The sequence below is a fragment of the Mobula birostris genome, chromosome 2, assembly GCF_030028105.1.
Source record: "Mobula birostris isolate sMobBir1 chromosome 2, sMobBir1.hap1, whole genome shotgun sequence".
NCBI lineage: Eukaryota > Metazoa > Chordata > Chondrichthyes > Myliobatiformes > Myliobatidae > Mobula > Mobula birostris.
In genome coordinates, this window is record NC_092371.1 from 134099383 (window position 1) to 134115305 (window position 15923).

At 41.2% G+C, this 15923-nt stretch overlaps 1 protein-coding gene across 1 annotated transcript in view; it reads right to left on the minus strand.

Annotated features, from left to right (window-relative positions):
• Positions 1–15923, minus strand: part of LOC140210901 (dynein axonemal heavy chain 8-like) — a 1093299-nt gene that overhangs the window by 915977 nt on the left and 161399 nt on the right. The window contains exons 14-15 of the mRNA XM_072280167.1: positions 11125–11224; positions 9777–9896 (exon numbers count right to left, since the gene is read on the minus strand). Of these exons, the coding sequence (XP_072136268.1) occupies positions 9777–9896; positions 11125–11224 (220 nt within the window). The remainder of the gene's footprint in view (positions 1–9776; positions 9897–11124; positions 11225–15923) is intronic.

The following is a 15923-nucleotide window of genomic DNA, read 5'->3' on the forward strand; positions in this document are numbered from 1 at the left end:
CTGGTTTGCCATTGCCTTCTTCTGGGCAGTATCTTGACAAGTCACATGATCCCAGCCATTATCAATACTTTCAGAGATAGTCTGCCTGGCATCTGTGGTCGCATAACCAGGACCTATGATATGCACTAGCCGCTCACACGACCATCCACCACCTGCTCCCATGGCTTCATGTAACCCTGACTGGGAGGGATGAGCAGGTGCTATACCTTGCCCAAGAGTGACCTGAAAGCTAGCGGAGGGGAGAAGCGCTTTACAACTCCTTTGGTAGAGACATATCTCCATCCTGCCACCCAATCCATTTGATCACCTCTTCAAATATCTGAAAAAAGTTCATGAGCCATGATTTTTCTGCACAAAGCCATACCACACATCCCTAATGCAAGTAGAACTTTCCTCTTAGGATCCCTTCCAGTAACTACCCCACTACTGATGTTAGGCTCATTTGCCTGTAGTTCCTAGCTTTTCCTTGCAGACCTTCTTAAATAAAAGCATAATGTTAGCCACCCTCAAGGCTTCCAGTATTTCACATATGGATAAGGATGAAAACTATCTCTACTAGAGCCTCAACAACTTCATTTCTTGCTTTCCACAATGTCCCAAGGATACATTTCATCAAATTTCAGGGTTTTATTCACCATATGTATTCTTAGAATTCTAGCACTTTCTCTTTGGCAATATGGATATGTTTGAAGACAACATTATTCTCTACCCCAAATGTCCTTAGCTTCCATAATCTTCTCCAAGGTAAATATAGATGAGAAATACTGATTTAAGAAATCATCCATTTCCTGTGACTCCGCACATAGGCAACCATACTTATCCGTAGGAGATCTATGCTTTCCCTAGCTCCCTTTTGGCTCTTAATATGCTCAGAGAATCTCTTACAGTTTTCATTTACCTTATCAGACAAGGCTCTGTCATGACCTTTTTTTGCCCTCCCAATTCCCTTGTGTAATATTTTTAACCTCTCCCTACTCCAATATGAGATTACCACTAGCTTTAAAAAGACTTTCATTTTGTCATTGACTTCAGGAAAAGGCAGAGTACATGCCCCTAGGTATATCAATGGTGCTGAGGTGGGGTTTGTTGAAAACTTCAAGTTTCCAGATCTAAATTTCACCAATAGCTTGTCCTGGACCCCCAAAAGAACCGAATTAAAGAAAAAATTAAAAATAAAAATAAAAAGACCAATGTGCAAGAGTAAGGAGAAAAAAAAAACACAAATCATGCAAACAATTGAAGTAAATAACAACATCCTGAACCAAAATGACTCCTCAGATCTGAACCCTGGGGCAGCCCAGATTAGGCCCAAAGCCTCGTTCATCAATTCATCATATTGGTGGGCATAAAGCACAGCAGCCAGGTCAGTCTTCATAGCCTCAGCGCCACGGAGGCAGAGTGACCATCGAAGAAAGAAAGTGAGCGAAATTGGCTCTCACCTTGGATCCTGACACCGTCTTTTGAGTCTGGAGAGAGGAGTGAATGAAATTGGCTCTCGCCTCCAATCTGGGCCGACACTTAAATTGGCTAAACAGCAGATTGTACCTTGCACTCGGACCTGGTTACTGTGAAGGGCTCAAGGCATAGAGTATGCCCCCCAGCAACTCGTTCCGGGCCCAGATTTCGCTACCCAACCCGAAGCCACTCTCAAGCGCTTCAAATCAGCTTGATCCAACCTCACTCACAGGCCAATTGTATGGGCATCAGAACTCCGCTGCCCCAACTTCTCCTCTCGGTGTCCAGAGCAATCCAACCTCACACACAGGCCAGATGTACAGGCATCGGATCTCCTCTGCCCCGACTTCTCTTCTCAGCACCCAGAGCGATCCAACTTTGTACCTTGGCCAGTTGTATGGGCATTGGAACTCCACTGCCCCGACTCCTTCTCTCTGAATGGCTCACTCTTTTCTAATGGTGCAACATAGAAAGCATTCTATCTAGAGTTTGGTATGGCAAAAAATGACCACAAGAAATTGCATGGTTGCGAACACAGATCAGTCCATCATGAAAACCAATCTCCCCTCAGCTGACTCTATCTACACATCATACTACCTTGAGAAAGCAGCCAACATAATCAAAGACATCTCCCATCCAACCATTCCCTAATCACCCCCTTCTTCCATTGGGCATGCAAAAAAGCTTCTCATTGTATCTTGGTATATGTGACAATAATAATCCAAATTACCAACTTAACTATTTGCCTTTAGTACAATCCTATCAAAGTGATCGCCCTTTTCATCTTTCTTAGTTCTATCCATATCGCCTCACCGAATACTTCATCCTCAACCCTGCCTCCCTGAGGAATATCCTCTCTAAGTTCTACCATTATTTTCTTTCATATATATGGGGGGTGGGGAGCACTGCACAAGATCGAAATAAGTTGCAGAATATTGTGAACTCAGCCATTGCATCATAGGACTAGCGTCCCCCGCATCCAAGACATCTTCAAAGAGCGATGCCTCAAAAAGCCGGCAACCATCATTAAGGACCCCCATCACACAGGACATGTCCTCTTTTCATTGCTATTATCGGAAGGAGATATACGAGCCTGAAGGCACACTCTCAATGATTCAGGAATAGCAACTTCCCCTCTGCCATCGTATTTCTGAAAGGAAGTTTTCGTGTTTTATTATTTAAAACAATTGAATCACTATGGAATTAATTTGGCTTTTTTTGACACTGATCAACAGAAAAAGATTCTTTTGTAACAAAGTGAAAACAGATTTTACAAAGTAATCTAAATGAATTACAAATATAAAACACAAAATAACTGACTGCATAAGTATTCACCCTCTTCAAGTCAGAATCTAATAGAGGCATACTTGACAGAAAGTACAGCCTTGAGTCTGTGTAGATAGGTCTCTATCAGCTTTGCACATCTGGACACTGCAATTTTTCTCCATTCTTCTTTACAAAACTGTTCAAGCTCTGTCAGATTGCATGGGAATCATGCGTGAATAGCCCTTTTCAAGTCTAGCCACAAATTCTCAATTGGATTGAGGTCTGGACTCTGACTTGGCCACTCCAGGACATTAACTTTGTTGTTTTTAAGCCATTCCTGTGTAGCTTTGGCTTTATGCATGGTGTCATTGTCTTGCCGGAGAACAAATCTTCTCCCAAATAGCAGTTCTCTTGCAGACTGCATCAGGTTTCCCTCCAGGATTTCCCTATATTTTGCTGAATTCATTTTACCCTCTAGCTTCACAAGCCTTCCAGGGCTTGCTGCACTGAAGCATCCCCACAGCATGATGCAAACACCACCATACTTCACACTAGGAATGATGTGTTTTTGATGCAGTGCGGTGTTTGGCTTATGTCAAACTTAGCATTTAGTCCAAAAGCCAAAAAGCTCAATTTTGGTTTCATCAGACCATAGAACCTTCTTCCAGCTGACTTCAGTCTCCCACTTGACTTCTGGCAAACTCTAGGCGGGATTTCATGTGAATTTTTTTCAACAGTGGCTCTCTATTTGCCACTCTCCTATAAAGCTGTGATTGGAGAAGGTCCCAGGCAACAGTTGTATGTACAGTCTCTCCTATCTCAGCCACTGAAGCTTGTAACTCCTCCAGAATTGTTAAAGGTCTTTTGGTGGTCTTCCTCACGGTCACTCAGTTTTTGAGGACAGCCTGCTCTCGGCAGATTTACAGCTCTGCCATATTCTTCCCATTTCTTGATGATTGACTTAACTGTACTGTACTCCAAGGAATGTTCAATGACTCGGAAATTTTCCTATATCCATCTCCTGACTTGTACTTTGCAATAACCTTTTCACAGAGTTGTTTGGAGTGTTCTATTGTCTTTATGGTATACTTTGCCAGGATACTGACTCACCAGCCCTTGACCTTCCAGATTCAGGTAACTTTACTATAATCAATTGAAATGCTTTGACTGCACACAGGTCTCCAAAAACAGATCTCCATTTTACTGCACCAGTGATGATTTGGTGTGTCATATTAAAAGCGGTGAATACTTATGCAATCAATTATTTTGTGTTTTATTTTTGTGATTAATTTAGATGACATTATAGAGATCTGTTTTCACTTTGACACAAAAGAGTCTTTCTGTTGATCAGTTTTTTAAAAAGCCGTATTAAATCCCTGTAATTCAATGCAGTAAAACAATAAAACATGAAAACTTCCAAGGGTAGTGAATACTTTTTTGAGGCACTGTGTATGTGTGTGTGTGTGTGTGTGTGTGAGATATATATATTATATATATATATATACACACACACACACACACACAGTGGCATGCAAAAGTTTGGGCACCCCTGTCAAAATTTCTGTTACTGTGAATAGTTGACTAGAAGGTGAACTGATCTCCAAAAGTCATAAAGTTAAAGATGAAACATTATTTTTAACATTTTAAGATTAGTGTATTATTTTTGTTTTGTACAATTTTAGAGCGGAAAAAAAGGAAAGGAGCATGATGCAAAAGTTTGGGCACCCCAAGAGATTTGAGCTTTCAGATAACTTTCACCAATGTCTCAGACCTTAATTAGCTTGTTAGGGCTATGATTTGTTCACAGTCATCGTTAGGAAAGGCCAGCTGATGCAAATTTCAAAGCTTTATAAATACCCTGACTCCTCAAACCTTGTCCCAACAATCAGCAGCCGTGGGCTCCTCTAAGTAGCTGCCTAGCACTTTGAAAATTAAAATAAATGATGCCCACAAAGCAGGAGAAGGCTATAAGAAGGTAGCAAAGCGTTTTCAGGTAGCCATTTCCTCAGTTCGTAATGTTATTAAGAAATGGCAGTTAACAGGAACAGTGGGGGTCAAGTTGAGGTCTGGAAGACCAAGAAAACTTTCCGAGAGAACTGCTCATAGGATTGTTAGAAAGGCAAATCAAAACCCCCGTTTAACTGCAAACGACCTTCAGGAAGATTTAGCAGACTCTGGAGTGGTGGTGCACTGTTCTACTGTGCAGCGACACCTGCACAAATATGACCTTCATGGAAGAGTCATCAGAAGAAGCTGGTGATGCCTCCTTCCCAGATGCGTTGAACAACTTCTACTCTTGCTTTGACGCGGAAAATGATGTGGTGGCGAGGAAGACCACTCCTCCTCCCAATGACCAGGTGCTGTGTCTTACCGTGGCCGACGTGAGGAAAACTCTATGCAGGGTCAACCCACAGAAGGCTGCTGGACCAGACAATACTCCTAGCAGAGTGCTCAGAGGATGTGCAGACCAGCTGGCAGATGTTCTCACTGACATCTTCAACACCCCCCTGAGCAGCGCCATCGTTCCAACGTGCTTCAAGGCCACCACCATCGTCTCCGTGCTGAAGAAGTCTTCAGTGTCCTGCCTCAATGACTATTATCATCATGAAGTGTTTCTAGAGGCTCGTCATGAGGCACATCAAGACCCTGCTGCCCCCTTCACTGGACCCCCTGCAGTTCACGTATCATCCCAACTGTTCAACAGACGATGCCATAGCCAGCACCCTCCACCTGGCCATCACCCACCTGGACAAAAAAGACACGTATGTTCAAATGCTGTTTATAGACTTCAGTTCAGCGTTCAACACAATCATTCCTCAGCACCTGACTGGAAAGCTGAAACTGCTGGGCCTGAACATCTCCCTCTGCAACTGGATCCTAGACTTCCTGATTGAGAGACCTCAGTCAGTCTGGATCAGGAACAGCATCTCCAACACCATCGCACTGAGCACGGGGGCCCCCCAGGGCTGTGTGCTCAGTCCACTGCTGTTCACTCTGCTGATTCACGACTGTGCAGCAATACACAGCTTGAATCACATCATCAAGTTCGCCGATGACACGACCATGGTGGGTTGCATCAGCAAGAACGACAAGTCAGCATACAGAGAGGAGGTGCAGCAGCTAACAGAATGGTGCAGAGCCAACAACCTATCTCTGAATGTGAACAAAACAAAAGAGAGGGTTGTTGACTTCAAGAGAGCACGGAGCGATCACTCTCCGCTGAACATTGATGGCTCCTCCATTAAGATCATTGAGATCACCAAATTTCTTGGGGTTCACCTGGCGGAGAATCTCACCTGGTCCCTCAACACCAGCTCCATAGCCAAGAAAGCACAGCAGCGTCTCTACTTTCTGCGAAGGCTGAGACAAGTACATCTCCCACCCCCCATGCTCATCACATTCTACAGAGGATATATCAAGAGCATCCTGAGCAGCTGCATCACTGCCTGGTTCAGGAATTGCACCGTCTCGGATCGCAAGACCCTGCAGCGGATAGTGAGATCAATTGAGAAGATCATCGGGGTCTCTCTTCCCGCCATTACAGACATTTACAGTACACGCTGCACCTGTAAAGCCAACAGCATTGTGAAGGACCCCACGCACCCCTCATATAAACTCTTCTCCCTCCTGCCATCTGGCAAAAGGTACTGAAGCATTCAGGCTCTCACAACCAGACTGTGCAACAGTTTCTTCCCCCAAGCCATCAGACTCCTTAATACCCAGAGACTAGACTGATATCTACATCATTTATTATTATATTGTAATTTGTCCTCTACTCTGCCTATTGTCTTGTTTGTTATTTATTGTACTGCCCTGCATCGTTTTGTGCACTTTATGTAGTCCTGTGTAGGTCTGTGGTCTAGTGTAGTTTTTGTGTTGTCTTACATAGTCTAGTGTAGCCTTGTATTATCTCACTTAGTGTAGTGTAGTTTTGTGTTGTTTCATGTAGCACCATAGTCCTGGAGGAATGTTGTTTCATTTTTACTGTGTACTGTACCAGCAGTTTATGGTCAAAATGACAATAAAAAGCAACTTGACTTGACTTGATAGAAAACGTTTCCTGCATCCTCACCACAAAATTCAGCATCAGGAGTTTGCAAAGGAACATCTGAACAAGCCTGATGCATTTTGGAAACAAGTCATGTGGACTGATGAAGTTAAAATGGAACTTTTTGGCTGCATTGAGCAAAGGTATGTTTGGAGAAAAAAAGTGTGCAGAATTTCATGAAAAGAACACCTCTCCAACTGTTAAGCACGGGGGTGGATCGATCATGCTTTGGGCTTGTTTTGCAGCCAGTAGCACGGGGAACATTTCACTCGTAAAGGGAAGAATGAATTCAATTAAATACCAGCAAATTCTGGAAGCAAACATCACACCGTCTGTAAAAAAGCTGAAGGTGAAAAGAGGATGGCTTCTAAATGATCCTAAACACACCTTAAAATCCACAATTTAAAAATCCTCAAGAGGCACAAGCTGAAGGTTTTGCCATGGTCCTCACAGTCCCCTGACCTAAACATCATCAAAAATCTGTGGATAGACCTCAAAAGAACAGTGCATACAAGAGGGCTCAAGAATCTCACAGAACTAGAAGCCTTTTGCAAGGAAGAATGGGCGAAAATCCCCCAAATAAGAATTGAAAGACTCTTAGCTGGCTACAGAAAGCATTTACAAGCTGTGATACTTGCCAAGGGGGGTGTTATTAAGTACTGACCATGCAGGGTGCCCAAACTTTTGCATCGGGCCCTTTTCCTTTTTTGTTATTTTGATACTATAAAAGATGGAAGTAAAAAAGTAATCTTGCTTAAACTATTAAAGAAAAGTGTCATCTTTAACTTTATGCCTTTTGGAAATCAGGTCAACTTTTACTTGCTTAGCTATTCACAGTAACAGAAATTTTGACCAGGGGTGCCCAAACTTTTGCATGCCACTGTGTGTATATATATATATAATTTCTAGTTTTTATTATGTATTGCAATGTACTGCTGCCACATGACAACAAATGTTGCAATGTATGCCTATGATATTAAACTTGATTCTGATTTCTGATTCTAATCCTCTTCTTCTCTTACCTGAGTTATTATCACATCTCTAGCATTTATACCCCGAAACAACTGCCAGACCTTGTGTCCTTCAACCATATTTCTATAATAGGTATAATATCCCAGCTCCAAGTACCTAACCCTGCCCTAAGTTCATTTCTTTTTTTTTAACCAGTCAATCTTCCTGCAGTAAAATGAATTCTGTTTAATGTAACAGATCTGCCTTGCTCCCTTTCCTCTCCCTGCCTGTCCTGTCCATTGATCATGCTTGCTTTAACTATGATATTTTCTCAGCTTTTTCATTTGCCACACTATTATTTTGCGTCATAAGTCCTGCCAAACTAATTTAAACCCTTGGTAGCTCTATAAAACCTGCTCACCAGAATATCAGTTCCCCTACAGTTTAGGAGTAACCTGTCCCTCTTATACAGGTCACCTCTGGACTAGAAGAGATCCCAATGACTCTATGTCTCTATGTTCCCCCACCATGAAAATGCTGACTATCTAATACTTACCTATACCAATCCCATTAACCAGCTCTTATAGAATCATAGATTGAGTCGTGGTGATAGCTTCTTCAGCTTATTCACTGAACTCACATTTCTACATTACTATAGGCCAGTTGGCGCAGAGCAACCCCATCAATCTTATATCCTCACTTATTTCCTAGAAACCTATACTTTCTTACATGCCAATCAATTTCTACTTGATTGTCCTACTGCATTCACAATAGCCAGTAACCTGCCAACCAGCATGTCTAAACCCTCCTCAGTGGAATCATACAAGTAGATATCTTCTGCAACCTCTCTGAAGCTGTCAAAGGTTTCCTGATTTGTGGTGCCCTGGACAGGACATAATAATACAATTGTGTTCAGACCAGTGCTTTACAGATATTCTTTCTCATTCTTATATGCTATATCTCATAAATTAAACCTAAAATCCCATAAGTTTCTCTCTGTTCTTCTACCCCGTTTAGACAACCATCTCATTTACATTGTTCTGTCTTGTCCTTTCTACCAAAGTGTAACTTCTTGCTATTTTTTGCATTAAATTTTATATGCACCATGTTCTCTCATTCCACCAACCCATCTATATCTCCTTGGAATCAATGACTATCCTCCTTCTTGAACACCACATTTTAAGCCATTTACATACTGAGGGCTGGCTGGTGGCGCAATGGCATCAGCGCCGGACTCCAGAGCAAAGGCTCCCAAGTTCAAATCCAAGTTGGGCCACCCCCTGAGCATGCTTTCCATCTGTGCTGGGTTGAGCGTCGAGCTAGCCACTCAGCCTCATAAAAAAAAGGGTTGAGTCAGGAACGTTCATATTGTGACCTGGTTAATCCGAAAGGAGACCAATCTGACACCATGCGTCAGACAAGAATGCTGACTGTCTGATGCGACATGCTAAAAAAAAACATATTGAGAAAATCAGTGGGCCTTTGATCAATAGCAATGTACCCTTATCTTCCTTCCAGTGGCTGTTTCATGTTTGTTGTATGTTATTAAGTTCTCAGTAAACATTTTATTAATGAGATATTATCATTATTCCTTCGTAGCAGAAGCACAATCCAATTTAAGCTCAAGAAAGTTTTAAAAACAGTAAATGAGAGTGTGAAGGTTGAGAGAGAAATATTAGTGTGAATACAAGGAAAATAGAGCCTTCTGAATAAGTACTTTTAAATCAGCCTGAAGCAATAACAAAAGGATGTTGCTTTGAATTATGTTTCACAGTACCTTACTGTGCATATCTGGGCTTTGTTATGAACTCTGCTTGCTACAATCTCATTACAACCATTAGAAGTCTGCTCTAATTCCTGATAGAACTGAGGTGACTGCCTCTGATGTGTCTGCCAAATCCCAGTGACATGAAGATTTATAAAGCCTCATCAGTCATCTGGATGGAGATATTTTCATAGAAAAGAGGCACCTGGAAGTAATGCAAACACATTTGCAAAAAGGCCCTGGTCTGCATTATCAACCAAGAAAAGATTTTTTTTTTGTAAACAAACTTACATAGAAAAAGTCAATAGGTACAAATATACGTCTGAAGAGTTGTCTTGCCCACAGTATCTTTCCAGCTGCAGGAGGCATGTCTCTTATAAGATGTGGATTCTCTTTATAGGTGTGATAATGCTGCAAAGATAATCAAATTGACAAAATCAATATTTTGCAAACAAATTTAAAATTAACATAAAAGTGCACACATTTACAACTAAGAAGAAAGGTGACCAAAAGTGCACACAGTACTCCAACCTTACAGCCTCACCATTCACTTATTCAACAGCAACATAATGTCCCAACAGCTATTCTCAAGGTCAGCATGCTAAATGTGTTTTTCATTATTCAATCTACCTGTTATGCTGCTTTCAACACACTGTGCACTTATAATCCAAGGTACCTTCACTCCATTACACTCTCTAGTGCCCTATCATTCATAGTACAAATCTTTGGCTAGTTTGACTTTATGGGTGGAACTGAGAAATAAGAAAGATATGACCACGTTAATAAGGCTATATTGCAGACCACTCAACAGTCCTAGGGATTTCGAGGAACTAATTTGTAAAGAGATCACAGGCTGCTTCAAGAAACATAAGGTTGTTATCGCAGCTGATTTGAACTTTCCATATATTGGCTGGGAATCCCATACTGTAAAAGGATTTCAAAAAGACAGTATCCATCATTAGGGACTCCCATCACCCAGACATACCCTCGTTTCATTGCTACTACCAAGGAGGAGGTACAGGAGCCTAAAGAGACACATTCAATGTTTCAAAAATAACTTCTTGCCTTCTACCATCAAATTTCTGAATGGCCAATGAACCTTTATACTGTACACTACCTCCTTATTTCTTGCAGTCTTTTTGCACTACTTAATTTAATTTTTATATATGTATTTCTTACTGTAATTTAAAAAAAATGATTATGTATTGCAATGTACTGCTGCCACAAAATAACAAATTTCATCACAAATACCAGTGATATTAAACCTGATTCTGATTCCCAGATAGGTTAACATAAGTCAGATGATAAGATGCATGTTGACAAGTGAGACATTTTAAATAAACTGCATGAGAAAAGGACCAGAAGTATGATTAAGTATCTGAAACAATGAAAAAATAATGTATCTAATGTTGGAGAATTAAAAAATTATTCCAGAAAGTAAGATGTTGTTCTTCTTGTTTACATTGGACCTCACTATGACAGTCAAAGAAACTAAAAGCAACCAGGCTCCAGTGGGATTAAGAATTAAAGTGGCCACTAAAGATTTCAATTAAGTAGAAGAGATCAAGTTTCCCATTTCATGTGTCAGTTGAATTGGTAAGTAGAAATGACTACAGTACCATGTAAATAAAATTCTTACCTTTTTAATGAACATTAACTCGCCAACATAGTGTTGAAGAATACGTTCAATTGTTTCTTCAATTTCTGACTCAAGAGATGGAATATTCAAATTCTGAAATCTAAGGCAATAAGTTTAGCATAAGTAAACCATGATCCATTACAAATAGCATCATGATGGTCATGTGTCAATCCTGTATCATACAATTAATTATACTCAGTGGCCACTGTTTCAGGTACTTGGTGGAACACAGTGTGGCCTTCTGCTGCTGTACTGTAGGCCATGCACTTCAATGTTCGACATGATGTGGATTCAAAGTCATTCTTCTGCACACCACTGGTGTAAAACGTGGTTATTTGAATTATTGTCACCTACCTGTCAGTATGAACCAGTCTGGTCATTCTTCAATGAACTCTCTCATTGACAAGACATTTTTGCTCACAGAACTGCCGTTCATTAGGTGTTTTTGTTTTACACACCATTTTCTGAAAATTAGAGATTGTTGCGCATGATTGTTGTGCCTCCTGGGTGCAAGGGTTAGAGATGTCTCGGAGAAGCTGCAGGGCATTCTGAAAGGAGCACCCAGCTGTCATGGTGCATGTAGGTACTAACGCTATAGGAAGAAAGCAGGATGAGGTCCTACAAGCTGAGTTTCAGGAGCTGGGCGATAAATTAAAGAACATGACCTCAAAGGTAATAATCTCAGGATTATTACCAGTGCCACGTGCTAGCTAGAATTGGAATAGCAGGATAGCTAGAATGAATATGTGGCTTGAGCGGTGCTGCAGGAGGGAGGGTTTCAGATTCTTGGGGCATTGGAACCGCTTCTGGGGGAGGTGGAACCAGTATCATCCGGACGGTATACATCTGGGCAGAGCCAGGATCAATGTCCTAGGGAGATTGTTTGCTAGTGCTGTTGAGGAGATTTTAAACTAATATGGCAGGGGGATGGGAACCCACACAGAAAAGAAGAAGAAAGTGATGCAGCGACCAAAGCTAGAGTTAGTGAAGAAAAGGGTAAGAGTAGAGTGCATAAAAATAAAAAGCAGAAATCGCATCGGTCACTAGATTCTAAAAGGACAATGAGTATAAGGGCACTTTACCTAAATGCCCATAGTATTAGAAACAAGGTTAGCGAACTTGTGGCACAGATCAGGACCAAGGCATATGATTTAGTGGCCATTACAGAAACCTGGTTGCAAGGTGGAGATGACTGGGAATTAAATATCCAGAGGTATCAGGTAATACGGAAAGATAGGCAGGAAGGCAAAGGAGGTGGGGTGTCGCTCTTGATTAAGAATGAGATCAGGGTGATTGTGAGAGAGGATATAAGATCTATGGAGCAGAATGTTGAGGCCATCTGAATAGGGATTAAGAATAGTAAAGGGAAAAAAATCACAGGTGGGAGTTGTCTATAGGCCACCTAATAAAAATGTTGCAGTGGCAGAGGCGATTAACCAAGAAATAACTGAGACTTGTAAGAACGGAACGGCAGTTGTCATGGGGGGTTTTAACTTCCACATAGATTGGGTGAATCAGGTTGTTCAAAGAAGTCTTGAGGAGGACTTCATAGAATGCATCCGCGATGGTTTTCTTGAGCAGCATGTTAGTGAACCTACAAGGGAAAATACTATCTTAGATCTAGTCCTGTGCAATGAGACAGGTAAGATTAATGATCTTGTAGTCAGGGATCTTCTTGGAAAGGGTGATCATAGTATGATTGAATTCTGCATACAGATGGAGGATCAAATAGTTTGAACTAAAACTAGTGTATTATGCTTGAACAAGGGAGACTACAACAGGATGTGGGAGGAGTTGGCTAATGTGGATTGGGAGCACAGGCTATTTGGTAGGACAGTTAAGGAACAGTGGAATACTTTCAAAGAGATTTTGCACAGTGCTCAACAAAAGTATATTCCAGTCAAAAGTAAGGGCATAAGTGTAGGGAGAGCCAGCCTTGGATAACTAAGGAAATAAAAGATAGTATCAAATTAAAAGCTCATGTATACAAAATCGCAAATAGTAGTGGGAGACTGGAGGATTGGGAAAACTTTAAAAAGCAACAAAGAACAACTAAACAGAAATAAGGAAAGGGAAGATAGAGTATGAAAGTAAATTTGCACAAAATATGAAAACAGATCGCAACAGTTTTTATAAATATATAAAGTGGAAGAGGGTAGCTAAAGTCAACGTAGGTCCCTTGGAAGACGAGAAGGAGAAATTGATATTGGATGATAAAGAAATGGCTGAGGCACTGAACGACTATTTTGTGTCGGTCCTCACAATGCAGGACATGTCCAATATGCCAAATAATGATGTTATGGACGAAATGGGAAGTGAGAACCTTGATAAAAATCACTGTCACTAAACAGATAGTGATGAGCAAACTAGAGGGCCTGAAGGGTGCTGAGGGACTTGGCGGAGGTTATATTAGACACGTTGGCAATCATTTACCAAAACTCTCTCGACTCTGGGCAGGTCCTGGCAGACTGGAAGACAGCAAATGTCACGCCATGTTTTAAAAAAGGATGTAGGCAAAAGACAGGCAACTATAGGCCAGTTAGCTTAACATCCGTAGTTGGGAAAAAGCTTGAAGCTGTTATTAAGGAAGAAATAGTGAAACATGTAGAAAAGACTGGTTCCATTAGACAAACGCAGCATATATTCAGAAAGGGCAGGTCCTGTTTGACAAACTTACTGGAGTTCCTTGAGGACATAATGAGTGCAGTGGATAGAGGGGAACAGGTGGATGTCGTATACTTGGATTTCCAGAAAGCATTCAATAAGATGCCGCACAAGAGACTTATAAATAAGTTACAGATACATGGAGTAGGAGGAAGTGTATTAGCATAGATAGTAGATGGGTTAACCAATAGAAGGCAGAGAGTTGGTATAAATGGATGTTTCTCCGGTTGGCAGTCTGTGGTGAGTGGGGAGCCACAGGGGTCGGTACCGGGCCCGCAGATGTTTACCATTTACATTGATGATTTGGAAGAGGGGATTGAGTGTAGCATAGCAAAATTTGCTGATGACACTAAACTGAATGGAAAAGCAAACTGTACAGAGGAGTTGGAGAGTTTGCAGAGGGATATCGATAGGTTAAGTGAATGGGCCAAGGTCTGGCAGATGGAATACGATGTTGGTAAATGCGAGATCATCCACTTTGGAAGGAATAATAGAAGAACAGATTATTATGGAAGATTGTAGCATGCAGTTGTGCAGAGGGACTTGGGAGTGCTTGTTCATGAATCACAAAAAGTTGGCATGCAACTTAATAAGTTGGTTATTAAGAAGGCAAATGGAATGTTGGCCTCCATTACTAGAGGAACTGAATCCAAGAGCAGGGAGGTCATGCTGCAACTATACAGGGTACTGGTGAGGCCACACCTGGAGTACTGTGTGCAGTTCTGGTCTCCATTCTTGAGGAAGGATATACTGGCTTTAGAGGCAGTGCAGAGGAGATTCACCAGGTTGATTCCAGAGATGAAGGGGTTAACTTATGAGGAGAGATTGAGTTACCTGGGACTATACTCTCTGGAATTCAGAAGAGTGAGAGGGGATCTTATAGAAACATATAACATTTTGAAAGGGATAGATAAGGTAGAAGCAGGAAAGTTGTTTCCATTGGTAGGTGAAACTAAAACTAGGGGATATTGCCTCAAGGTTCGGGGGAGAAGAGTTAGGACGGAGATGAGGAGAAACTGGTTTTCCCAGTGAGTGGTGGATCTGTGAACTTCTCTGCCCAGGGAAGCAGTTGAGGCTTCTTCACTAAATATATTTAAGATACAGTTAGACAGATTTTTACATAGTAGGGGAATTAAGGGTTATGGGGAAAAGGCATGTAGATGAAGCTGAGTTTACGGACAGATCAGCCATGATCTTATTGAATGGCAGGGCAGGCTCGATGGGCCGGATGGCCTATTCCTGCTCCTATTTCTTGTCTTCTTGTGTTATGAAAATCCCAGATCAGCAGTTTCTGAGATACTCAAATCACCCCATCTAGCACAATTATTCCACTGTCAAAGTAACTTAGATCACATTTCTTCCCAAATCTGATGTTTGTTCTGAACAACTGAACCTCTTGACCATATCTGCATGCTTTTAAGCATTGAGTTGCTGCAACGTAATTGGTTGATTAGATATTTGTATTAAAGTGCAGGTGTACAAGTGTACTTAATGAAGTGGCCACTGAGTATACTGTTCATTAAACATCCTTGTTGTTACTAAGATGACAGTTTAAGAAGCCAGTGATGTTGTGGGGATGGAACTGGACTCTCTCACTGTGGTGTCTGAAAAGAGGATGCTGTCTAAGTTGCATGCCATCTTGGTCAATGTCTCCCATCCACTACATAATGTACTGGGTGGGCACAGGAGTACATTCAGCCAGAGACTCATTCCTCCGAGATGCAGCACCGAACATCATAGGAAGTCATTCCTGCCTGTGGCCATCAACTTTACAACTCCTCCCTTGGAGGGTCAGACACCCTGAGCCGATAGGCTGGTCCTGGACTTATTTCATAATTTACATATTACTATTTAACTATTTATGGTTCTATTACTATTTATTATTATGGTGCAACTGTAACGAAAACCAATTTCCCCCGGGATCAATAAAGTATGACTATGACTATGCCTATGACTAAAATTACAAAACATATTTTATTTTTTAAGTTCCTAAATACACAATAATTTGCCTATTAACTAATAATATTATCATATCATACCCAAGTTCTTATGACAAGTAACTCACTAATTTAATCCACTACTTCTACATGTTTGATAAATTGATTAATATTGTTCTCATGAAAGGAAGACAAGTA